At 43.7% G+C, this 25,278-nt stretch overlaps 1 protein-coding gene and 1 pseudogene across 6 annotated transcripts; one reads left to right on the plus strand and one right to left on the minus strand.

Moving 5' to 3' along the window:
• Positions 1 to 22: 22 nt before the first annotated feature.
• On the minus strand, positions 23 to 23,843 carry ZNF329 (zinc finger protein 329). 6 transcript variants are annotated; one of them, XM_053915672.2, is made up of 5 exons: positions 23,516 to 23,721; positions 21,173 to 21,303; positions 17,131 to 17,206; positions 15,964 to 16,047; positions 8,921 to 12,346 (listed from the first exon to the last, which is right to left on the minus strand). In XM_053915672.2, the coding sequence occupies exon 5, from the start codon at positions 12,324 to 12,326 to the stop codon at positions 10,707 to 10,709; it is 1,620 nt and encodes a 539-aa protein (XP_053771647.1). In that variant the 5' UTR covers positions 12,327 to 12,346; positions 15,964 to 16,047; positions 17,131 to 17,206; positions 21,173 to 21,303; positions 23,516 to 23,721; the 3' UTR covers positions 8,921 to 10,706. The 6 variants fall into 6 exon arrangements, 5 of the variants coding, with proteins under 5 accessions (XP_045059538.2, XP_053771647.1, XP_045059537.2 ...); XR_006656831.3 differs by lacking the exons at positions 8,921 to 12,346; positions 15,964 to 16,047 and adding an exon at positions 23 to 1,404; XM_045203602.3 differs by lacking the exon at positions 17,131 to 17,206.
• Positions 2,146 to 5,658, plus strand: LOC128779717 (zinc finger protein 135 pseudogene; annotated as a pseudogene).
• Positions 23,844 to 25,278: the final 1,435 nt, after the last annotated feature.

Consider the following 25,278-nt stretch of genomic DNA (forward strand, 5'->3'; position numbering starts at 1 on the left):
TCCACAAGGTGTGTGTCCAGGTGAGGTGACAGTGTGCAGGGCTGGGAAGACCTCGCTCACCCCCACAGGTCTCTCCATATCTGATCTCAGATTCTTCAGAGCAAACTGACTACTCACCTATTAGTGAACACACACCAACCACCATTCTCCCATGAGTGAACAAGTTCCTGTCTTCCCTGAATTTACATCCTTGATGAGGGAAAGGGGCACACAATAAATAACTAAAAATATAATACCAACAGTGAATAGGATGGTTACAGATTATGATGAATGCTGAGAAGTGAAAGTAGGTGAGGAGGTGGAGACTAGAATTGGGGAAGGACTTGAGCAGAGAGATGAGGGCTCGCCTATCAAAGGAGGTGACAGGGGAGCTGAAGCCTGAGCCCTGAGAACAGGGCCCCCATGAAACTATCTGGAAGAACAACACTCCAGGCAGAGGAAACAGCAGGTGCGGGCGCACTGGGGGTTGCAGGTCTCTTACTGAGTAACAGACACTCCAGCCCCAGTGCTTTAAACCAGAGGCTCACTTCTGACTCAGGCATCTGTGTGTCATGGCTCTAGGCCTGGCTCTTCCACCTGCCTGTAGATTGGCTGGGTGGTTCTGCTCTTCACACCTGCTGTCCAGCTCCCAAGACTGGCAGGCACCTCTGTAAGAAGTGGGGATGGCCAGTGCCCAGGAAGGATGGACAGTGTGTGAGATGAGAGGTCCTTCCTCCTGAGAGGAAGGTCACTGCAGGTCTCCCCTCTTGAAATAATAACAAACCTTCATCCAGTGTATTAGCCTCCTATTGCTGCTGTAACAGATTAACACAAATGTAGTACTTGAAGCAACACAAAAGATCTTACAGTTCTAGAAGACACAAGTCCAAACTGTCTGACTGAGCTACATGCAAGATGACAGCAGGTCACCATTTCTTCTGGAAGGTCTGGAGAGAATCCATATTCATTCATAGTGCAGCCTCTCGAGGCTGCCACATTCCTGGACACATGGCCTTGTCCATCTTCAGTGTCAGCCTTGGCTGGTCAGGTTTTCACACAGCAGGCCACCTTGATCCTGACTCTCCTGCTCCTTTCACATTTAAGAATCCTGTGGTTACATGGAGACATCCCAAAAATTCAGTGTAGTCACAGGTGATCGACAATCCTAATTTCTCATTCACATGTAAGGTGACTGCATACTCACTGGTTGCAGGCATGACAAAGTGAACATCTGTGGGGGGCAATCTTCTGCTTTTGACTTTTTTTCCCTGTTAACTTTTAATTAGAGTGTGGTGTCAGTGGGAAAGGTGCACACGTCACACTTTTAGGCCAGTCCGGTGTCAGAGAGGAGTCTGGATACCAGGGTAGAAAGGTCATCCTGCCAGGAAGGAGAGGGACTGCATTTGTTCATTATTCTGTTGACTCCTGTTGTGGGTAAGGGAACAGTGGTTAGTGAGGCAGACAAAGGTTGTGCTGGCAGGATCCTTCCTGTTGGAAGACACACAGAATAAACCAGCTGAAAGGACTCTTAACATACCACAGTCATGAATTGATCTTCCCAGTGATGGACTTTTTAGCAGATCTCAGTTTGGGGAGCTGATGGGTTTCTTTACATCTGGGATGAGGCAGTACAACAGCGAGGTGCCTCCAAGAAGAGGCTGAGCAATGGGAGGGCTGGGTGGTCCTTTCCACATGGTGGCCTTTACTCCATCACTACCTGGTGTGGTAGACGCTATGTTAGCCGGGGCCTTACCATTACTCTGCTCCTTCCCAACCTGGGTATCTGATGACATTTTTCCCTGAAGGCTCACTCTTGCTTTAGCATCTTCTTCAGCCCCAGTTCTCTGTGCCCCCCTTGCCAACTCCATCTGTACCCCTTAAACCAACTCCACTCCACTGTCTCTGTACTTTTCCTTCCTCTTCTGTTCCTTCTCTGATTTACAAAACTATATGGTTAAATGGTCAAAGCCACTTATGTTTTGGATTCAAGTGGTTTAATCCTCCATCCACCTATCCACAGACAATTTTTCCCAAAACAAGGATTAAGGGACAATTCCATTTTTGTTGTTTTTTTCAGACTTAGAAAGTAGATCAAACCCAAATGTTCACCTGCAAAACAAGACATCTCTGAAGACCTATCCAACAATGTCCTGGTAGAAAGGTGGGATGGTCTGCGGGGCTCTAAGGGTGAAGACGCTGAGGGCCAATGGGAACAGAATTGTGAGACTCTTGATGGCACTGTGGTTCAGGCTGCATTCATGCCTGTGAAGACGTCCATTCAGAAGCAGCAGCCAGGAAGTGGATCCTGGGAAAACTTAAGTCTAAGCGCCAATCTCCCAACTAAACACATTATTCCTAAAGGACGAAGTTCCCACACATGGGGAATGCACAGAAAAAGGGAGAATACAGACTCGATGTTAAATATGCAACAGAAAACCTATGCAACAGACAAGCCCTGCAGATGTCAGGACTGTGGAAAGTACTTTAATCACAGCTCTGCACTCATCGAACACCAAACATACACAGTAGAGACCTTACAAATGTCATGATTGTAGAAAAGGACTCCAAAACACCTTAGCACTTACCAAACACCAGAGAATCCACATTGGTGAGAAACCCTGTACGCGTACGCAGTGTGGCAGGACCTACAGTCAGACTGTGCTATATATCCAGCACAAGAGAACTCACACGGCTGAGAAGCCCTACGAGTCCAGCAAAAGTGGGAAGTCCTTTAGTTTTAGGTCCTCATTTAGCAAACACAAGTGGACTCACACAGGCAAGAAGCCCTATGAGTGCAGTCAAGTGTGGAAAGAACTTCCAGCACAGCACACATCTCAGTCAACCACCAGAGGATCCACACAGGAGAGAAACCCTATGAGTGTAGTGACTGTGGCAGGGCCTTCAGCCACAGCTCATCCCTAAACAATCACCAGCGAATCCACACTGGGGAGAAGCCCTATGAGTGTAATGAATGTGGAAGGACCTTCAGACAGGTTGCCTCACTTATTCAACATCAGAGGATTCACACAGGAGAGAAGCCATATGTATGCAATGAATGTGGGAAAGCCTTCAGCCAGAACACACTCCTGACCAAGCAGCAGAGGATTCATACAGGAGAGAAGCCATATGTGTGCTGTGAATGTGGAAAAACCTTCAGCCACAGCTCATCTCTCAGCCACCACAAGTGGACACACAACAGAGAGAAGCCCTACAAGTGTAGTCAGTGCAGCAAGGCTTTCCGGCATAGCACACACCTCAGTCAACATCAGAGGATCCACACAGGGGAGAAACCATATGAGTGCAGTCAATGTGGCAGTGCCTTCAGCCACAGCTCATCCCTAACCAATCACCAACGAATCCACACTGGGAAGAAACCCTTTCAGTGTAACGAATGTGGCAGGGCCTTCAGACAGCTTGCTTCTCTCATTCAACATCAGAGGACCCACACAGGAGAGAAGCCCTATGAGTGTAATGAATGTGACAGGGCCTTCAGCCAGAGCTCCCTACTCATAGAGCACCAGAGAATCCATACCAAGGAAAAGCCATATGCATGCAACGAGTGTGGGAAGTCCTTCAGTCACAGCTCATCACTGAGCCAGCATGAGAGGACACACACTGGGGAAAAGCCATATGAATGTCCAGATTGCGGGAAATCCTTCAAGCAAAGCACTCACCTCACTCAGCACCGGACGACCCACACTGGTGAGAAGCCGTATGAGTGCAGGGACTGTGGGAAGGCCTCCACACACAGCTCTTCCCTGACCAAGCACCAGAGAACTCATACTGGGTAGAGGCACTCTATATGAGCCGGGACATTAGGGAGCCTTAAGCCATAGTTCATCCCTTCCAGCACTTGACCCAATCATTCTAAATGAGCAAGGTGACAGACATTTGTACACATGCCTTCACCCACACTACAGTTCTCAATTCATCCTGACAGTAGAAAAAATGAGATAATCATTGTTGAGATTCTTTAACCATTAACACTACATTATAGAACCCACAGAAGTGAGAAGTGGGGTGTTGGGAACCGCCCTGGTTTCAGAAGCTGTAACCCCCCGCTCCCCATGGCTAAGGCTGAGTAAGAGACCTTGGGACCCTAAGCCACTAAGGAGACAAAGCTTATCTCCCTGACAGGAGCATTGCCTCTGCCCACTTTATTTCACCCTGCCTAGCCCCCAGTGCATGACCAGTTAGCCAATGACAGGTAAGATTCCTCAAGGGAGGGATGACCTAAGGTACGGTCACAAGGGGACCCTCAGGGAAGGACTTGAGGGGCTATAGAAAAAGGGGGTGATGGACCCTCACCCCTCAGCTTTGACATAGCCTGAGTCATTCTGTCTGCAAGAAGTCTCCTAATCTCTTGGCTGCCATACTTCCCCTGCTCAACATAAGCCTGAAACAATGTTGGAGGTGGGTGCAGCCCTGTGCTGGAAAGGGTGGGTTCCCCTGGGCAATCAGGCCTGAGAAAAATCCTGTGAAACCTGCTTTGCTAATACCCTAATTTAAATGATAAGGGTCCAAGCATGAAATGAGTTTGTTTCCCCAAAGTTTTATGGTGCTTTAGCTATCTGACCCTGACACTAAATAAGCCTTATAGTTCTTTGAATGTTATCTATTGTTTGATCATTACTTCCTGACAGTGATTGATGAGCTTTACATATAAGCTCTGTATTCCTATGCAAATAAACCCAATAAAAGTCCATTGAGGAACAGGTTCCTGGCCCTTCTCCTTTGAGAGTCTGGCCACCTTTCCTCCCCAAGCAGATCATGTCTTGGTAGACTTATTCTCAATAACGCCTTGGACACTGCAGGCCAATACCCATGTGAGTAGGGTAATGTGGATTTGTTTGTGTCTTCCATCTAAAGGATTCACCAGATTCCAAACCTGAGATTTTTCAAAGTAGTGAGAAACCCAACAAATGCCTTTCATATAAATGAATCAAGTGCAGTGGGACTTTATCATTATTACACATTACATTCTTGAGTAGGGAGAAGTTCTTATGAATGGAGCAGATTGACAGTGACACTCCCTAAAATCCATATGGCCAAGGGCTCCACACAAGTGAGTGGCATCTGTATGGAATCATCATGCACACTCAACTGTCTCAGTACAAAGTTTTCTGAACTACATGTACATTGTTTGATCAAGGTACACAGCAACCAGTCATACAGATTTGAATCCTGTATGACAAGGTAGCAGTGTACTATAACAGATTTTAAGTTAGTTGCCTGCATTATTTTGCAATAAATTAAACCTTTTCAGTAGGTTTTTCTTCTTCTAGTAGCTTGAGAAAAGCAATTTTGAAACTGTTTTAGAGGTACTTTAGGATTCAGCAAAATTTTATGTTGATTTTATGGGTCCCAGGGTTCTATTAGACATGAAACTATGGGGGTGTTATAAATTGGAACTGTATGTATGTCTATGTGCACACATGTTTTTGTGTACCTATGTATGTCCGTATATATGCCTTTATTTCCTAGCTCTGTAGAAGACACTCTAATAGAAATGAGCACACCTGGCACTCAGATTTGGTCCCTAATGCCTTCGCTACTAAAGGGAATGAGTTCTTCAAAACTGGAGAAATGACTGATTTCAGAGCTGAGAGAAGTAGAAAGATGAGCTTGGAACATCTTAACACTAAAAATAAATACATAAAATATAGTGCTCCAAAAATATTGGCGGTATGCCACCTGATGGAGACTTCCTGTAAGACTCTTACTGACCTCACCTTGGACAACTTAAACACCATAACTAAGGACAGCAGTGAGTTATAAACCATTTGAGAAAACAGGAATCTATGAGTACATCTGATAATAATGACAAATAAATGGAGAGAAGGGAGGGTGCTGACGCAGAGTGCCAAGGACTAAGCAAATGGGCAGAGAGCTGGCACTGGATAATTGACACTTTGCAACCGTCAAGGGTAAGGATTGATTTGAGGCAAGAGTCATTAAAGGAGGCTGACCCTAGCAGGAATATTTTGGTAAGCAGCTGGATATTTGCATATCTTAAATGTCTCATATATTGGTTATTAGTTAAAAGGGGGAAATAGTAACTATATGATGGAAAAATTGGGCAACGCTTTTCAGTGAGCAGAAGAATCACCACTGGCAGAATGTGGACTTCATGCACCTCCCAGGTGTGTGTGTATGTGTATGTAGTGATAGTGTGTACTACAGGAGGTAAAATGTTAACAGCTGAGTCTGGATGAGGGTGCATGGGTACTATTTTCAATATTTCTGTGCCTTTTCTGTAAGTTTGTTTTGTTTTTTTAGAGAGGGTAAGAAAGGGAGAAAGAAATGGAGAGGAACATCAACGTGTGGTCTTCTCTCGCACTCCCCCCACCAGGGACCTGGCCCACAACACAGGCATGTGCCCTAGACTGGGAATCAAAACCAGCAACCCTTTGGTTTACAGGCCAGCACTCAATCCACTGAGCCACACCAGCCAGGGCTTAAGTTTTAAATTGTTTCCAAATAAAGTAAACAAGGCACAGGCATCTAGCTGTGCAGTAAATGAGACAATGTGGGAAACTGAAGGGACTGAGTGCTGGGTAACAAAGGAGTCATTAGTGGGCATCAAAGCTGAGTGGGCTGCACCTCAGGAGTGATACTGTGGCAGCAGAATTGAACCCACTGGTTAGGCTGGAAACAATAGTTGAAAGGGCAAATGTAGTTGTTCTTTGAAAAATTACCAGGGCCAGCCCTGGCTGGGTGTTGGCTCAATTGAATAAAGCATCATTCCATACACCAAAAGGTTGCAGGTTCGATCCCCGCTCAGAGCACATACCTAGCTTGTGGGTCAAGGTGCCTAAGGTTGTGGGTCAAGGTGCCTAAGGGATGCAACTGGTTGATGTCTGTGTGTGTGTCTCTCTCTCTCTCTCTCTCTCTCTCTCTCTCTCTCTCTCTCTCTCTCAAATGCTCAAATGAATAGACATATCCACCAGAGCCACACCCAGCTTCAGGATGCAGGTGGACAGGCTGAGAAGAGACTGGTGGGGACAGGCAGTTTCAGTCTCTTACAAGTGACTGGGGCCATGAGATCATTTGTCTCTGAGAATGCACAAGTACAAGTGCAAGTGGTATGTTATCTCCCAGCTGAGTGACTGGCTGAGTGACTGGCCCTCATGCTCCAAGCATCCAGAGGACAGCAGAGCTGCAACAGGGTTGGAACCTGGGTCTCTGATTATCAGGAAGCAGTACTCCCAGCGCCACCATGGAAGTTAAGCCTCTGTGCACTGGGTTTCAGACAGGTGCTCAAACATGACAGAAAGTTGTACCAGTTTCTGTAGCTGCAGGAAGCAGTTAAGTTTATGGTCAGGTCATGAAAACAGTGCTGTAATCTGAGATTAAATACAAAAATTCAAAAGATCTGCTAATGTGGCTCAAGTAGTGAAGTTCCCCTTACCCAGGCAGACAATTTCCTCATGACCTTTTACCAGTGTTTTCAAGCTGTTTTGATCGAAGTAAAATTACAGTTTAGATTGCAACCTGTTATAAAAGTTAACATATTTAGATATGGCTGAAAAGTTTCACAAAATAGTATTTGCCTTTACTACATGGTGGTCTTTTTCTTTTTTTAGAGAAAGAGAGAAGGGAAAGAGAGAGGGAGATAAATATCAATGTGTGGCTGCCTCTCACACATTCCCTACTGGGGACCTGGCCCACAACCCAGGCATATGTCTTGACTGGGAATCGAAGCGGTGACCTTCTGGTTCACAGCCTGTGCTCAATCCACTGAGGTACACCAGCCAGGGCTTACAAGGTTAATTTTGACCCATTTTATTCTACTTCGTGGCTCTGTAATGTCAGTGGCTATCTACTAAATTGATTTCACAATTCACTAATGAAGCTGAAGCACATGGTTTGAAAAGACTGCATTACAAGGTTTCAATTGTTCTTGTGATCTTTGTAAGCCACTCCATGACACATAAAGACAGGTGAGTTAAACTAGGAAACAGTTTGCTACTGAGGATTCAGAAGTAAACTTCACATCACATATTTATGAAAAGGCCAAAATATCTGTCAAGATTTCTGCTTGAACAGCAGCCCTGGGGAGGAACAGAAACAAGGTTGACAGGAAGGTTGGCAGATCACACATTTGAAAGCAACCCTATGCTTTGCACAATGACAAATCTTCCAACGTGTAGCTGGTGCTAAAATGGCTACAGGAGAAAGCAGAGTGTTATTTCACATGTGACAGCTTGCACTTGCACATGACCATCTGTGGTGTGCTTACAGGAGGTGAGGGCTTGCTGTGGGCTGTTCCTGGGTGCCATTTTACCCACATTAGCTCATTTAGAAAACAAACAAGTTGGCTTATATCCACACAGACACCACAGGAACCCATGTGAGGGTTTCAAAGGAGCCCATTTGTTATTCAGGAATCCTAGGCCAAGATGTCCTCCAGGGGCACTGAGCAATAGTTCGTCTCTGTGCCTCAGACTGTACAGGGAAAACATCAATGTCCACACACTCCAGGAGCCAGCCATTCCCCCCACTGGCACGGGCTCCGCATGTGGCCTTGCTCCTTCTCCTGGGTCTTCTAGTGCTCAGCCAGGGCCAGGCTGAGGTGGAAGGCTTGCCAGCATCCCTGGCACGTGTAGAGCTTTCTGCCACAGTGACTCCCGAGGTGATGGATGAAATGTGAGACTCACACGAAGGACTCCCCATACTGGCTGCACATATAGGGCTCCCCTCAACACACTCCAGGCTCATTGCCTGCTGCAGGCTCCTTCTTCATACCACAATACAGGTGGTAACTCATGCTGGAGACACACTCAGGGCCCAGCCTACCACCTCTAAATGGGCCCTCTTCCTTCCAAGTCCTCGGTGTGGGGTGGCTGGCATTCCAGGCATAGGAAGGCTCTCCACAGCTGTTCCCACCCTAGACTGGCTCCTGGGTGACAGACTGCCTGTAGGTGACAGTGACAGGGCTTGGTTCACCCTCCTGAGAATCCAAAGTCTTCTGCAACTGCTTTTCCTACTCCCTTGGTGGTACCCGTCAAGGGCAAACAAGAACATCCCCCAAAAGCCTATCAGAATCTCACACATAGAGACTTCCTCGTATGTGCTCTTTTGCTTTCTTGCCACCTGAAACAAGGTGAAAAAGTGAGCAGTGCCAACCTAGGGCTCAGAAAAGGAAGCTGTCATGTGAACAGAACAAAAGCCACCCCCAGGCTTTGATGCGATGTCAAGCAGTTGAAATGGCTCTCACTTGGCCACCTGCCTCAGGAAGGACGTTCCCAGGTCATCCCTGACACCTCTGTAGCCTCGAACTCCCCATTTGCCAAGGCCCACCCATTTCTCCACAATGATACCCCCTCACAATACAAGTCCCGAAGAAAGAAATTATCATGTCCTGGGCTCTGGGTGCTCAGATTCTAGAGCAGCTTCTCCCTGGCTGCCCAGCATCCTACCTTATGGCTGCCACGGGACCCTGACCTAGCCCCTTCTGGTAAAAAAGGTCCAAAGAAATCCCAAACTCATGTCCTCTTGGCTTCACCATTTTATTCCTTATCAAGTTATTATAGCAACAATGTGTTTGTGATAAAAAAAACATACACAATTGCAGTTCTGTAAGAAAACCACATTTATTTCTCCATGATCAACATCCACTCTACAACCACATGTAAACATACCTTCACATGGCTGTCCTAACAGCAAATCTCCTTTACGCCACTTTTTTGTTGTTGCCTGCCATATTATAACATTTCAATATGGGAACAAAACCTTTAGAATTATGGTTCAGCACAGAAAAAATCAGAGGTGTCCTAAGTGAACAACAGGGGAGAAAAGTAAAAATAACTCAGTAATTTTGTTTCAACAACTAAAGCAGTGTATCACATTTCTACAGCAGCCTGTTCCATCCTTGTACAAGACCACTTCCGTCTTTTCTTAAGAGGGATGATATCACTGCACATTCACAAGCAACATCCTCGTCCAAATATCTCTTCTGAAATGAGTCCTCTGCACCTGGCAGGACTATAATACGGAAATACAACCAAACAGCAATCTACTCTAATTGTGTGCTTGCTGTGGTGGGGAGCATGGTGGGAGACTCTCACCAGGGTATCTTTGCTGATACAGACAAGAAAACAAGAGCTCCTGGCAAAAGCTGCTCTCACTGATTACATTCAATTCTGCTGAGTCTGCACATGTACAATATGGCAGACGCTCCCAATTAAAGGATTCCTGGTACCAACTGGCTATAGAACACATTCATAGGTTATTTCCACTTTACACACACTGACACAGGAGCAGCTGGGTATCTCCAGAGAAGCATCTTCCTGACACTCACAGGTTTTATTCCAGTGTATGTGCTATCATGTTTGGTACAGGCTGATCATCCCTGAAGCCTTTTCCACATTTATTACCATTCTGTATTCCCTCCAGTTTAGTGACTTAATGGTATGGCTAAGGAATGTCTCACATTCAAGTCACTGGATAGGGCAGAGAAACATTTAAAAATAAGTTTCTGTATTTAAAAACCATGTGTGTAATGTGATTCTATCCATGCAAAATTATGTACACATAAAGAGGTGGGGGAAGGATGGTCACCAGAATGTTGCTGAATGATGATTATCACAGGGGGTGACACTGCAAGTGACTTATTTTTTCCTTTAAAAAGAAAAAAATTGTACTGAGGGAAGAGCCTTCCCAACGACACCGCTCCTTCACACAGGTTTTCAAGAGAATTCAGGAAACGAGTGTGCCCACATTCATTATGTGTCCATGGTATGCTCTCCAGGGTGTGTTCTCTGATGTCGGACCAGGGCTGAGCTCCTTCTGAACGTTTTCCCACATTGAGGACACTGGCTGGGATCCTCCCTGCTGTGGAGTCTCTGATGTACTGCAAGGTGGGAGTTCTGCTTAAAGGACTTCCCACACTCCGGACACTGGTACGGGGTCTCCTTGGTGTGAATTCTCTGGTGCTTGGTCAGACAGGAGCTGTCCCTGAAGGCTTTTCCACACCGACTACACTCATAGGGCTTCTCACCAGTATGAGTCCTCTGGTGCCGGATGAGGCCAGCAATGTTCCTGAAAAGTTTCTGACACTGGTCACAGCCATATGGCTTCTCACCAGTGTGAATTCTCTGGTGCCTGATGAGGTATGCACTCTCAATGAAAGTCTTCCCACACTCTTTACACTCATAGGGCTTCTCCCCAGAATGGATTTTCTGATGCACAATTAAGTGAGAGTTACGGTTGAAGGATTTTCCACACTCCACACATTCAAAGGGCTTCTCTCCGGTGTGAGTCCTCTCATGCTTGGTGAGGTATGAGCCATCCCGGAAAGCCTTTCCGCACTTGCTACATTCATAGGGCTTCTCCCCCGTGTGGATTCTGAGATGCACGGTGAGGTGGGAGATATCTGTGAAAGGCTTCCCGCACTCGTTACATCTGTATGGTTTTTCCCCTGTATGAGTTCTTTGATGCAAAATCAGAGATGAGTTTCGGTTGAAGGTTTTTCCACATTCTAGACATTCGTAAGGTTTCTCCCCAGTATGAATTCTCTGGTGTTGTGTCAGAGCTGACCCATCGCTGAAGGCTTTCCCACACTTACTGCATTTGTAGGGCTTCTCTCCTGTGTGGATTCTTTGATGCACACTCAGGTTGTAGTTCTTGGAGAAGGACTTTCCACACTCGTTACAGGTATAAGGTTTCTCTCCAGTATGAGTTCGGTGATGCAAAACAAGAGAAGAGTTCCGTTTGAAGCATTTACCACATTCAGTACATTTGTACAACTTCTCTCCAGGGAGACTCCTCCTGTTTACATTAAGAGATGGATTTAAGGTAAAAATGTCCCCAAAGTCCTTGCCTTCATAGAGTTTCTTCCCTCTTTTTGCTACTTTTTGTTCACCAAGAGGACTGAAATTGTTGAAAGATTCCACACTTTCAGGGTATTTATACGACTTCTCTCTCATTTGATTTCTTCTAAGTTGTTGAATAACATCCATGGAACGGCAGGAAGCTTTTCCACAGGCATCACTGTCACCAGTTCTCTTAGCTACAAAACTTTTCTGAGAACTGGGTAAAGCTGGATCATAATCCAAACTTCTAACCTCTGAGTCATGTATATGGAAACTATTTGATGTAGGGATCCTCTGGGAGGGTAGAAGGTCTGAGCTTGCACTCAAAGGCCTCCCAAGTCCAGGATACTCACAAATTGCTTCCTGAGCCCCTGACTTTTCCTGACTTAAAGCTGACTGCCTCAGGTGTCCCTCCCAGTTCTTACAGTCCCAACTGTCACCTAGAATGGAGAAAGGGAGGACCTCTCTCGTAAACCCTTCCATTTCCACAACACAGGGTAGTTCTTCCTCAGGAATATTCTGAGCTGTCATTTTCACTCTCGTGCCCCAGGCTGAAAAGTGAAGAATGAAAAAAGTCAAACTTCAGTACATGAAGCTATGTATGGAACTATAATGAGAAATGGTGCCAGGCAGGGATATTTTATTTTTTTATTTTTTTAATTTTTTAAGATTGATCTGAGAGAGGCAGAGAAACACTGATTTGTTGTTCCACCCCCTCATGTGTTCACTGGTTAACTCCTGTATGTGTCCTAACTGGGAATCAAACCTGCAACCCTAGCACATTGGGATGGCACTCTAAACAACTGAGCTACCTTCCAGGGCTTCTCAAATTCACATCTATACAAGGGGGCAAGGAGAATCAAGGCATTGAGGCAAGCACAGGTTCAAAGGCAGCCACACAATCTTTATTCTCCTCAAGAACAGGCAGGAGAGATAGTACTGAGGGTAAATATCACCAACAGGATTAGCCTGCCAAGTGAGAGACCAGAGGCCAGGTGCCCTGCTCACACTGGGCCACCTTCTCAGCCACTGTGTGCTAGTCCCCATCACCCATATAACAACCAGCACACATTCCAAAGCTGTGAAGTCACAATGTGTGTACGGCACTGGTGAATGAGCAAGTCCACCCCAGCTTGGTGGTCAGAGCTCTATCTTCAAGGATGGGATGGAGCACAGGCTGAGTGACCACCCTGCAGGAATATTAGGGGAGTTAGCTCATGTCTGAGGCTGGCTCTGAGCTGGAGAAGGGACAGTGCTCTGTAGGTGGCTGCCGGTGTCGTCATTGTTCTTGATCCTCCTGTAACCATCCTCCCACACCTGCACTTCATGGTGTCACGACAGCTGTCTCTCCACATATTTTTTTAGGTACAATGATATTAACTGGACCCTTACCTTAGAAAAAATATTTTTTAAAAATTCCAGGTGGGTAAAGACCTCAACTTAAAATCAAAATTCAAATTCTGTAGGATACCGTCATGAATGGGCACTCCTGGATCAATACGGCTTAACAACCAAAAGCCATATAGATAAGGATTAACGACTGTTACAGCAACATGAAACTTTCCACACAACAGACACAAAAAGAATTAAAGTACAGAATTAAAGTGGCAGGTAGAGAGAAAGTATTATAAAATATAAAAGAGACAAAGGAATGGTGTCAAGAGCCAAAAAGAATTTTTACAGAACACAAAAAAGAAAAAAAACTGGGTAAAGGACACAAAGAGGCACTTCATAGACAGAAAATAGAAATGCCTTGAAAACATGGATATCTGCTCTTTCCCACCATCATTTAGGCAATTATAAACTGCAACTTTAAGAATGAACACCAAATATACATATTTCATATGAATAAAAGTAAAATAAGGTGTGAACCTGGCTGGTGTGGCTCAGGGGATTGAGTGCAGGCCTATGAACCAAAGGGTCACTGGTTCGATTCCCAGTTAGGGCACATGCCTGGATTGCAGGCCAGGTCCCCAATAGGGGGCGCACAAGAGGCAACCACACACTGATATTTTTTTCCCTCTCTCCTTCCCTTCCCCTCTCTAAAAAAATAATAGTAAGTACATAATTAATTTAAAAATAAAAATAAAATAAGGTGTGAAAACGTAAAGCTTGAGCAGCTCATGCAGGAAGAGTCAGTCAGTGGGCGCTGAGCGTGGCCAGCCGCTTGGTGATATGATAGTAGCTGTCAAAACATAAAATAGGCACATTCCTCTACCCAGTGATTCCACCTGTAGGCATCTCAGACTCAGAAAGCACAAGCCCCAAGCCTAAGTGCACATCATTCTACGCCAAGCAGTCTTAAAGACCAGCAGGGAGAAGACAGACCACTCGCGAAGGAATGAAAAGTATCATGATAGCAAAACAGAAACCTGCTAGTAATGGGAGGTTACTTTCAAAGTGCTGAGGGGAAAAACTGTCAGGTATGTTATTGTTGAACAGTGAAGGTAAGATAAAGACAACTTCAGAAAAGCAGAAGCAGGCCTTAGCCAAGTAGCTCCATTGGTTAGAGCATCATCCCCCTACACCAAGGTTGTGGGTTTGATCCCCAGTCAGGGCACATACATGACTCAATCAATGAATGCATAAATAAGTGGAACAACAAATTTCTCTCTCTCTCTCAAATCAATAAATAAAACAAAAAAAAATCTCCATTTTTTAAAAGCAGAAGCAGAGTTTATCGCCAAAGGCAATAGCCAAAAGAACTGGAGAAGTTATTCTTTAGGAAAAAACCCAGAAGGAAAAAAAATGGCAAGAAAAGGAAATGACGAGTGTGTATTAAAATCAAATGCAACCCAGACCATACAAAATGCAGCAGTAAGTGACTCATGGGGTTAAGAATGCAATGAACTAAAACCCTGGGTGTCAGTAGACTGCAAGATGAGAAAGGAGTAAGAAACTTAAGTGTCTTGACGCCCTTATATTTTTCATGATTCATGTGAGAACTGGGCAAATCAGGAACAAAATAAATATCGTGTGAAACTTCTAAGTCCACAGAGTTGTGGTTTTCAACTCGGGACAGTTTTACCCCCAAAGGACATTTTGGGATGCCTGGAGACTTTTTGGTTGTCATCACTGGGGGGGGCAGTTCCACTGGAATCTGGCATACTGAAGCCAGGAACGCTGCTAAATGCCCTTCAATACACAGGAAAGCCCCTCATAACATAGAATGATCCAGTCCCAATGTCAACATTGTTAAGGTGAAAAAATCCTGTTGTAGGAGGGAAGATAATAGAGAAAAGAACACCAGATCAATCCAGAAGGTATTAAGGGGGAAAGCCCAGAAGGACAGATTAAATAGAAAATATAAAACAGTAACAATAAATGTACATGGCCATGATAGGCCAGATAAAGACGCTGCATCACAATGCGTTTGTAACAGACACACCTAAACCAAAACAAACACATAGAAAACAAAAGCAAAAGTTTGGAAGAGACATATACTAACCAAACAAAGATTTTATGGTTCTTTGCTAACCAACACAAAGCAAAGTCAGTCAGGATTACAAATCGAAATTAGCGGAAAAGAGCAAACCCAACCATACTGGGAGGTTTTAATGAACCTCATTCAGAAATAGAAATTCAGAAAAACTGATTAGAAATGAGCAGGAGAGGATGTAATTAGCCAGCCTGATTGCACAGTTTGATGAAGAGTGCAGTACCAACAATTAGAGCCAAACGCTTTGCAAGCACAAATGGAACATTTGCTAATACTAGTCATAAACCAGGCCAAATAAAAAGTTCAACAAATGCCAGGTCACAGCCTCTTGACAAATGTGGTCCAGTTAAAAACCAGTAACAGAAACAAAACCAAATACAAGAAAAACAATATAAAAAACCAAACCCTTATGTATTTGGAAAAATAAAAAGTTATTTCTCAGTAATTCATAGATCAAAGAGAAATCTTGACAGACATCAGAAAACACCTAGAACTGAACAAATGATGAAATGGAACAACTCAAAATGTGTGGCAAATGAGGATGCAGCTAACACAGTTCTTAGGTAGAAAATATTGGCTTTCATGTTTATATTTTAAAAAGACTGAAGGTTAGTGAGCTTACTGTTCAACTTAAGAATGAAGGAAGCCCTGGCCTGAATGGCTCAGTTGGTAAGAGTATCGTCCCATAACCGAAGAATTGCGGGGTTGATTCCCAGTCAGGGCACATACCTAGGTTGCAAGTCAGATCCCTGGTCCAGGTACGTACAGGAGGCAACCAATCAATGTTTCTCTCTCATGTCAATGTTCCTCTCTCTAAAAACAATAGGGGAAAGAAAGGGGAAGAAGAAGAAAAAAAAAAAGCCCTTGAATGAGAATTAGAAAAAAAAAAAAAAAAAAAGACTTAAAGGAAAGAACCATGGGGGAAACAAATAGGAATGGAAGGTGATAATAAAGGTAAGAGGGGGGAAAAAAGAGGAAAAAAAAAAAAAGATAAGAGTAGAAATTACAGAAGCTGAAAACATGGAGACAGCCAAGAAGATGAAGAAAACCAAAAGTCTGTTACTTGAAAAGACTAATTAAATAGACATGCCTTTGGCAAGAGTGCTCATTAAAAAAGAGAAAGGAGGTATATATATAAGTGATATCAGTCAGGCAAAGGGGATTTAACTAAGGAACACTAAAAAGTGGCAATGCTGGATTTATCCTAGCAATGCAAGGACGGTGGGACATTAGAACATCCATGGACGCAATTCCCGTATTTTCAGATAAAAGTAGAAGACAGCTCCCTGCAGCCTATCTCAATATATTCATAAATATATTCATAAACACTAATTTAAAGAAATCTCACCCAGACTCCTGATCAAAATGCTCCCAGACTATAGTAGAAGGCCCCTTTACCCTATGTCAATAAATTCAGAAAATACTTTAAGGAAAGCTCTGATTCATGACGAAAATTATTAACAACTAGGAACATGGGGAATTAAGGTAAATGTCGCACCTAATAAGGAAATATAAGGACTGTTCGCTCTGAAGTGAAGACTAAGACCCCACCCATCTGCTGTGTCCATGGCATTCAACAGTGATGTCAAAGGGCCAGGTGACCATGCCCCCAGCTGTCACTCCTAATGAAATGGACTCCTGAGCCTGCCTGGCCACCCTGCCACATGTTCCCTATATTGGGCCCTCTGAGTAAACTGGGGCCTGGGTGACCTGTGATTGTCCTGTGAAAACAAGAAATGGAGAGCACCTCCGACAGGTCCATTGGGGGAGAATGCATGTGTGCACTTAAAAGAAATGAGGTAAGGCAGACACACACAAAAGGATACTGTTTTGGAAAACTTTTTAGACAAATATTATGGAAGTAAAAATATTAAAATGCCCTGGCAAGATACCTACCAAAGATGTGATCATGAAGGTCTTGGGGGCATCGAGGGAAACAGGTCTTCAGGAGCAAAGGAAATGTCCATTTCGTCTAAAATAGACGTTTACTGAAATAAGACTTACACACCACTAAGAAATATGGATGACCCACCAAATGATAGAAAAGATCTGCAAAGCACATATCTGATAAAGGATTTATGCACGGAACATACAAGAGCACATGAAAAGTTCATCGACATCACTTCTGGCCAGTTAAAAAAAAACAACAACAGAAAATAACAAGTGTTGTAAGAAAGTAGAGAAACTGGAACCCTCACACACTGCTGGTGGGAATGAAAAATGGTATAGCTGCTTTGGAAAACAGTCTTTCTTGAAAAGTTAAACAGAGAGTCATCATATGACCCAGCAATTCCACTCCTAGATATCCATTAAAAAAAAAAAATGCAAACATGTCTACAAATAAACCTGTATCATGAATAGCAGCACTATTCATGATAAACAAAAAGTAGGAACAATCCAAATAAATGTACACCAACCAACAGATGAATAGCTAAACAAAATGTGGAAATCCACATAACGGCCCTGGCCAGTGTGGCTCAGTTTGTTGGGCACTCTTCCACAAAACAAAGGGTCACAAGTTTGATTCCCAGTCAGGGCACATGCCTAAGTTGCAGGTTCAGTCCCAAGTCGGGGTGTGCACAAAGGCAACCAATCGATGTTTCTCTTTCACATCAAAGTGTCTCTCCTCCTCTTTCTCCTTCCCTTCTCCTCTAAAAATAAATAAGTAAAATATTTTAAAAAAATAAAAAGAAATCCACATAATGGAATATTCTATTATTCTTCAGTCATAAGAAAAATGAAGTACTGATACATGCATCAATACCATAGATGAACCTTACAAATGTTATGCTCAGTAAAGAACTATACATTATATGATCCCATTTATTCATGTTCAAAACAAGTAATTCCACAAAAATTTAAAGACTATTTGTGGTTGCCTGGAGCTGGGAGAAACGGGGGAATGGGGAATGACTGATAATGGGTATGAGTTGTTTTCTTGGTCTGATAAAAATGTTCTGAAATTACATAGTGGTGATGGCTGCAAAACTTTGTGAATATACTAAAACTACCAAATTGTAAACTTTGGATGAATTGTATATCATATGAATTATATCTCAATAAAGCTGTAAAAAGTAAATTTACACCTTCAAGAACAATGCTAGTGATGCTAAGCACCAAACACCCTGTAAGAGACAAATCTCCCCCAGCTGGACCTGCAGCGCTTGCCCTTGGCAGTATCCCCTGGGGGTATCTGGCAATCTACAGGTGTTAGGTTGTCACAAGGATGGAGCCAGGGAAACTGCTGACATTGGATGAGCCTAGGCTGGGGAGGCAGATTTGCTACCATACTTGGAACTGTCCCAGGAACCATGATGTCTGACCATCCTGTGTCCCACATACCCTACAGAACAACACTGTGTATTTCAGAACAGAACAACACTGTGTGTATTACAAGACATTATGAAAAGGGTGCTTTTGTTAAGAAGGAAGCTAATAGGAAATCCAGATATTGCACTGAATTCATAACTCATTCCCCACTCTGCACCTCCCTCCTTGATAAAACTGGCCATTCCAAATACACCCTCAGTCCATGAGGGTGTGTGTGCCATAGTGAGGTTATTGCAAAAAGAACAAATGGAACAAAAAGACAAAAGAGACCAAAAAAACCCAAAACAAAAAACAAATGATGACCAGGAGTACAATAGGACTGACTTTGGGAAAATAGTATTAAAGCAGAGCTTTTAATGCAGGAATCACAGCAAATTTCATTAATTGTTTTATTTATTTATTTATTTAAACATACACATGCTTTTATTTTATTCATTTACTTTTAGAGAGAGGAAGGAAGGGAGAAAGAGAGAGAGAGAAATATCAATGTGTGGTTGTCTCTCACGCACCCGGTACTAGGGACATGGCCTGCACCCCAGTCACTTGCCCTGACTGGGAATCAAACTGGCGACCCTTTGATTTGCAGGCCAGTACTCAATTCACTGAGCCACACCAGCCAGGGTTAATTGTTTGTTTTAAAAATGTCTCAGGAGCATTTGAGATCTTGCTCTAGGGGATATGTCATCAGTTTACCTCAAACAAACTTCTAAAAATTATTAAAAATAAAAAAATAAAATATCTCCATTATTTCCCTCATATGTATTTGTATATTACTGTTTTTAGCAATACAACGATGTAATATTTACATTGTAAAAATTTCGTCTTGCCCTGACTGGCATGGCTCAGCCGGTTGGGCATCATCCAGCAAAGCAAAAGGTTGCCAGTTTGATTCCACGTGGGTTGTGGGTTGGGTCTCTGGTTGGGGTGCGTGCAGGTGACAACCGATCAATGTTTATCTCACACATTGATGATTCTCTCCCTCTCTTTCTCCCTCCCTTATCCTCTCTCTAAAAGAAAGAAAGAATAAAATCTTTAAAAATAAAATCTTTACAGAAATTCATTTTGATGCTGTTCACATATTTTGGGGGGTCAATGTATCCCTCCCACTCGTCCACAGATCCTGTTCTCGAATGTCCACTATACCACTTCTCTAAAGCCCCAGCATTACTAATTTTCCCCAGCCTGTCCTTCTGTTCCCCATGGCCATTAAAGAAGGTGGTTTCCAAGGCTTTCTACACACTGAATGTTGCCCCAGCACATGCTGACACTTCAAGTCTAGAGAACTTTCTGTGATAAATTGTCCTGATGTTATTCCACGTCATAACACAGGGGGTGACTCACTGATACAACCCAGCTCATCTGGACACCCTGGGCTACCTTGTAGTGTAAGTGCTCAGAACCCACTCCTACCAAGGTACTATGCTTCTTCCTTTCCTCCTTAATACACCCGGTCTAGGTCCATTTCTCCAATACTCACTGTTCCAGGAGCATCCACCCATATCCTACCTCATTCAATTTCACTGAAGACAATAAATTCTGACTATTCTATTTCTCTTAATCCAAACCTACCATCTCAGCACCAGACTGCTTCCTGTGTCTTATACGGTAGCTATACCCAAGCATTTAAATACAAACACATATATTTTAATACAAATGCCTTTGTTTGTACTTTTTTAAAATTGACTCTTTACATGCACATAGGACTTTAGAATTTTTACAATTATGTGGATATGTAATTTTATCTATAAAATTTCTTTCAGATTGGTAAAAGGCACATCGCAAACTTGAACATAAAGAATGAGTGTTACCCAAAAATAAACTCAAAGTGATTGACTAGGACTAACTGGGAGAGAGAAGATAGGAAGTGAATGCTAATGGGCACAGGCTTTCTTTTTGGGGTTGATAAAAATATTCTATTGCCCTGGCTGGATAGCTCCGTTGGTTAGAACGTCATCCCAATAGCCAAGATTGTGGGTTTGATCTCCAGTTGGGGCACGTACAAGAATCACCAATGAATGCATAAAGAAGTGGAACAACAAATCAATGTTTCTCTCACTCTCTTCTTCTGTCCCTCTAAAATCAATAAATATTTAAAATAAAAATAAATATTGTAAAATTGTTATTGGTAATGGATACACAACTATATAACCTAGCAAGTATACTAAAAACCCCTAAGTTTTATATCTGAGGATGGTGAATTATATGGTTTGTGAATTATATCACAATAAAATTGCATTTTTGTAATATTTTAAAAAAAGATTTTATTTTATTTTTTGAGACGGGGAAGGGAGGGAGAGAGGGAGAGAAACATCAATGGGTGGCTGCTTCTCACACACCCCCTACTGGGGCCCTGGCTTACAACCCAGGCATGTGCCCTGACTGGGAATCTAACGGGCAACCCTTTGGTTCGCAGGCTGGTACTCAACCACTGAGCCACACCAGCCAGGGTTAAAACTGCATTAAAAAAAAAATAAGTAGGTGTTGAGTCTGTCAGGGTCATAACCACTGGTCTAGACCCTACCTGGCACAATTGTGCACCTAAGACTTCAAGAAGTAAGTTTTATAAGATATGCCAAGGTTGTGTAGAATTCTATTCCCAGGCACTCACCTCTGAAGGGCTTTATCCCCAATCTCCAGGAGCCTGCAGAGAAATCCACTTAGGCCCAGTGCCTGGATGTTTGAAATCAAGGGCTGCCAGACATCAGCTGTACAAGACCGTCTGCATGGTTCCTGCCATCTCTGTGGACCAAACACGATAATGTTTACTTGTTCAAATGATGTGTTTTTGTAAAGATTTTATTTATTTTTAGAGAGAGGGAAAGGGAAGGAGAAAGAGAGAGAGAGAGAAATGATTAGTTGCCTCTTGCATGTCTCCAACTGAGGACCCAGCCGAAAACCCAGACATGTGTCCTGACTAGGAATTGAACTGGCAGCCTTTTGGGTCACAGGCTGGCACTCAATGCACAAGCCACACCAGCCAGGGAAATGATGCATTCTTTAACAAAAATAGATTCTTGTCTACCAAATTTATCCCTGTCCTAACAAAGTCACTGACTACCAATTGTGATAAAGTCTGACTCCATTTCTGAGGACTGACTACTAACAGCTTTCAAACACCTCTCCACCTTGTCACCTCCTTCCACCCCACATCTAGGAAAGCTAACGAGAAACCCTGAATGCTTTCTCCTTGAGATAGCAGGAAGTTCAAACCATGTAAGCCCCAAGCAAGACAAGGCCACCCTCATACCAGCTCCACTCTGGAATCACAATAAAAGTCCAGCCAGCCTCCTTTTCCTGCTCTCTCAGGCTGTTTTTGGATTACTTTGAGAAAAATACCCTGTTCTCTCAAGGAAGCCTCATTATGTGAATAATCAAACTTTTATCCTCTTGGGGGTGTATGTGTAAAATATATGAAGAGAGTGTATATATGTGTATTTGAGACAAGGAGAAAAGAAAGGTAAAACTTATGTAGCAAAGTGTTAACTTGAGAATCTGGAAGTGTTCGTTGAACTATTAGTGAAACTTTTCTGTAAGTATGACACTTTTAAAAATAAACAGTTGGACCATGGCTGGTGTAGGTCAGTGGACTGAGTGCTGGCCTGTGAACCAAAGGGTCACTGGTTCAATTCCTGGTCAGGGCACATGCCTGGATTGCAGGCCAGGTTCCCAGTGGGGGACGCAGGAGAGGCAACCGCACGTTGATGTCTCTCTCTTTCTCCCTCCCTTCCCTTCTCTCTAAAGGTGAATAAATAAAATCTTTAAAAATAAAAAATAAAAAGGTCTCAGACAAGAAATAAGGGAGTTCATAACCACCAAACCAGATTACAAGAAACGTTAAAGGGACTTCTTCAAGAAAAAGAAAATAATAAGTAATAAAATGGCAGTAACTACGTATCCATCAATAATTACTTTAAATGTAAATGGATTAAATATTCCAATAAAAAAAACATGGAGGTTTTCCCTGATCAGTGTGGCTCAGTTGGGCCTCCTCCAGACAAATGAAAAGGATTCCCAGTCAGGGCACATGGCTGGGCTGTGGGCCAGGTCCCCAGTTGGAGGTGTGTGAGAGGCAAGTGATGATGTTTCTGTCACACATCAATGTTTCTATCTCTCTCCCTCCCTTCCCCTCTAAAAATAAATAAATAAAATCTTTTTTAAAAAGTTAGGTGGGAAGGGAGAGAAAACAAGCAATAGAATGGAGGGAAGTTACTTGCTGTGGGGGAAATGAATCAAACAAATAAAGGTTTGGTATTGAAAACATTTTCACAGGTCCAAGTGCCTAACGACCAATATTCTAAATAGGCGAAGAACAAGGGATCTTACTGGGGTGATGGTAATTTTGAGAAAGGTCTGGGTTGCATTTGTCAAAACTCACTCAATTTTGCCTCAAAATTTTACGAAAGCAATAGTAATGAACTACAACTAATGTCAAGTACGGTGAGGTGAAAGCGCGGCGCTATCTGCCATTTAATTTAAATGTATCCCTAAAAATATTTAATGGATGGGTAAAAGGGATGGATAGGAGGAACTATGAGATACAGCAAGTATAGATGTTAATGGGTCGCTCGCTATAAGGTCGCCCGAGAATTTCAACTTTTCTACATGTATGAAAACTTTTATCATGAACTATAGGAGAAAAAGGAGCTAAGGAAATGAACCACCAAAACCAAGGAAGAGAAAAGCAAAACGGCCACAAAAACAGGTGAAAAATGCGGCCCTCACTGGGAACTGCCCCAAGACCGGACTTGATAGATACCAGGTGGCGGAGGGGGAGAAAGATGATCTAATACCCGCGGGGCTGAGAGGGAAACCGCACAGGCGGCCGGCACCCCGGCCCTCCCACCCCCAGGCAGCAGAGGAGCGGTAGAGGGGGGTCCCCGCTGCGGCGCGGCCAGGACAAGAGGCAGGCCCGCGCAAAACTGTCCCTGAGGAAAGACGAGTAGATACTAGCGCGGAACGACTAAGCTCCGTGGAGACAGGAACGTAGACCAAGAGCCAAGAGTCCTCACACTGAGAGCACCATCCTCACCCGGCGAGAGGCTTCCTCCCGCGCAGGGGGCGTCCTCACGGGCGAGGGCGGCCGCGCCCCGAGTCAACCCCGCCCTCTGAGCCGACCGCGCCCACGGTCCGCCTGAAACCCGTCGCCAACGCGCTGCTCAAGACCCACCGGGACCCCGCGGACACAGACACTGCCCGCAAGGGGAACCTGAGACACCGAAATATATAGGGCGCGGCAGGACTCACCTCAAGCGAAGAGTCAGTGGCGGCGGCCATGTTCGGGTGAGTGCGCCTGCGCGAGCCAAGACCCCAGTGTGCGCTTCCCTGGAGGCCCCGCCCCGACCAGCGCGGAGCTCAGGGAATGTTCCGACTCCCCACTTCTGCCCGGGGCTGCGGACGTCCAGTTCCCGCGTCCGGCGCATGGCACCCCGCTTTTACCTCCAGCCGTGCTGGTTTCGACCCGGTCCGCTCCGCCGCCGGGCGCGCGCTTCTCCAGGACCGCGAAGTACGGCGGGAATATTCACCTCTCCCATTTATTGATATCCATATGGACTCAAGGATATTTTTTCCTCCTATGGTTTTAATCCAATGCCATTATTATTGTAAGCCCGTATTTTTATTTACGGCGTAGTTTGCCAAAAAAATTCCATACCATACTTTTTTATTTTGAGAAAAATATGTTAAATTTCAGAGAATTGGACCTCGTTATTTTTCAGTGTAATTGTTTACTTAGAAATCAACACAGAAGCTACACGTTTTATGAATTAGTAGAACGGTTAAATGACGATTTTATTTTTTTAAGTAACGATTTTAGGTAAAAGATTAACATATGAATGTTTTATGGGAAAAAAATCAATACATAAATATCAGTATCGGTGGCTCGTGTGGCTCAGCGGATTGAGTGCTGGCAGGTCGAGGGTTCAATTCCCTGTTAGGGCACATGCCTGAGTTTCTGGCCAAGCCCTGTGAGAGGCAACCAGTCGATTCTCCGGCACAGTGATCTTTCTCTTCCTCATTTTCTCCCTCTCTTCCCTTCTCTCTAAAAATAAATAAAATCTTTAAACATCAATAACAAGCAGTTAAAATTTGCTTTAATAAATAAATGTCAATTTTATGTACATATAAAATAATTCCAGTAAGTAATGTGGATACATTTTTTAAAAGCAAAGCAACAACAACAACAAAAAGCAATGAATACCTATACTTTATTACATCCAAGGTTAATGTCAGGGGTGAGCAGCAGCACTGCCGAAGTACCTCAGGCTGGGTCTGAGGCCCAGGGCACCAGGACAGTATTTCCCTGCACAACCCAAGTCAAGGGTGAGAAGACAATTCTCAAAGAGTCTCCCCCAATACATATTTTTGATTCTAAAGGGAAAAACATTAACTTTATGGTGTGGAAACCTGGCAGGTACCACCTTAACCATCACTGTTCTTGAATTCTTGCCCAAAATGCACCACCTTAATCTAATCTTAAATATACTTGACCAACCCAAACTGAGAGACAGTCTACAGAATAACTGAGCAGTATTCTGCAAAACTGCCAGGATCATGAAAGACAAGGAAAGACAACAACAACAAAATCAAGACAATAAAAACTTTAAAAAGGAAAAAAAAAAGACAAGGGAAGACTGAAGAACCATCACAGAGTGGAGGAGACTAAGATGTGGCAAATAAACGCAGTGTGGGATTTTGGAACAAAAATACATGTTAATG

The sequence above is a fragment of the Desmodus rotundus genome, chromosome 12 (genome assembly GCF_022682495.2).
Source record: "Desmodus rotundus isolate HL8 chromosome 12, HLdesRot8A.1, whole genome shotgun sequence".
Lineage (NCBI taxonomy): Eukaryota > Metazoa > Chordata > Mammalia > Chiroptera > Phyllostomidae > Desmodus > Desmodus rotundus.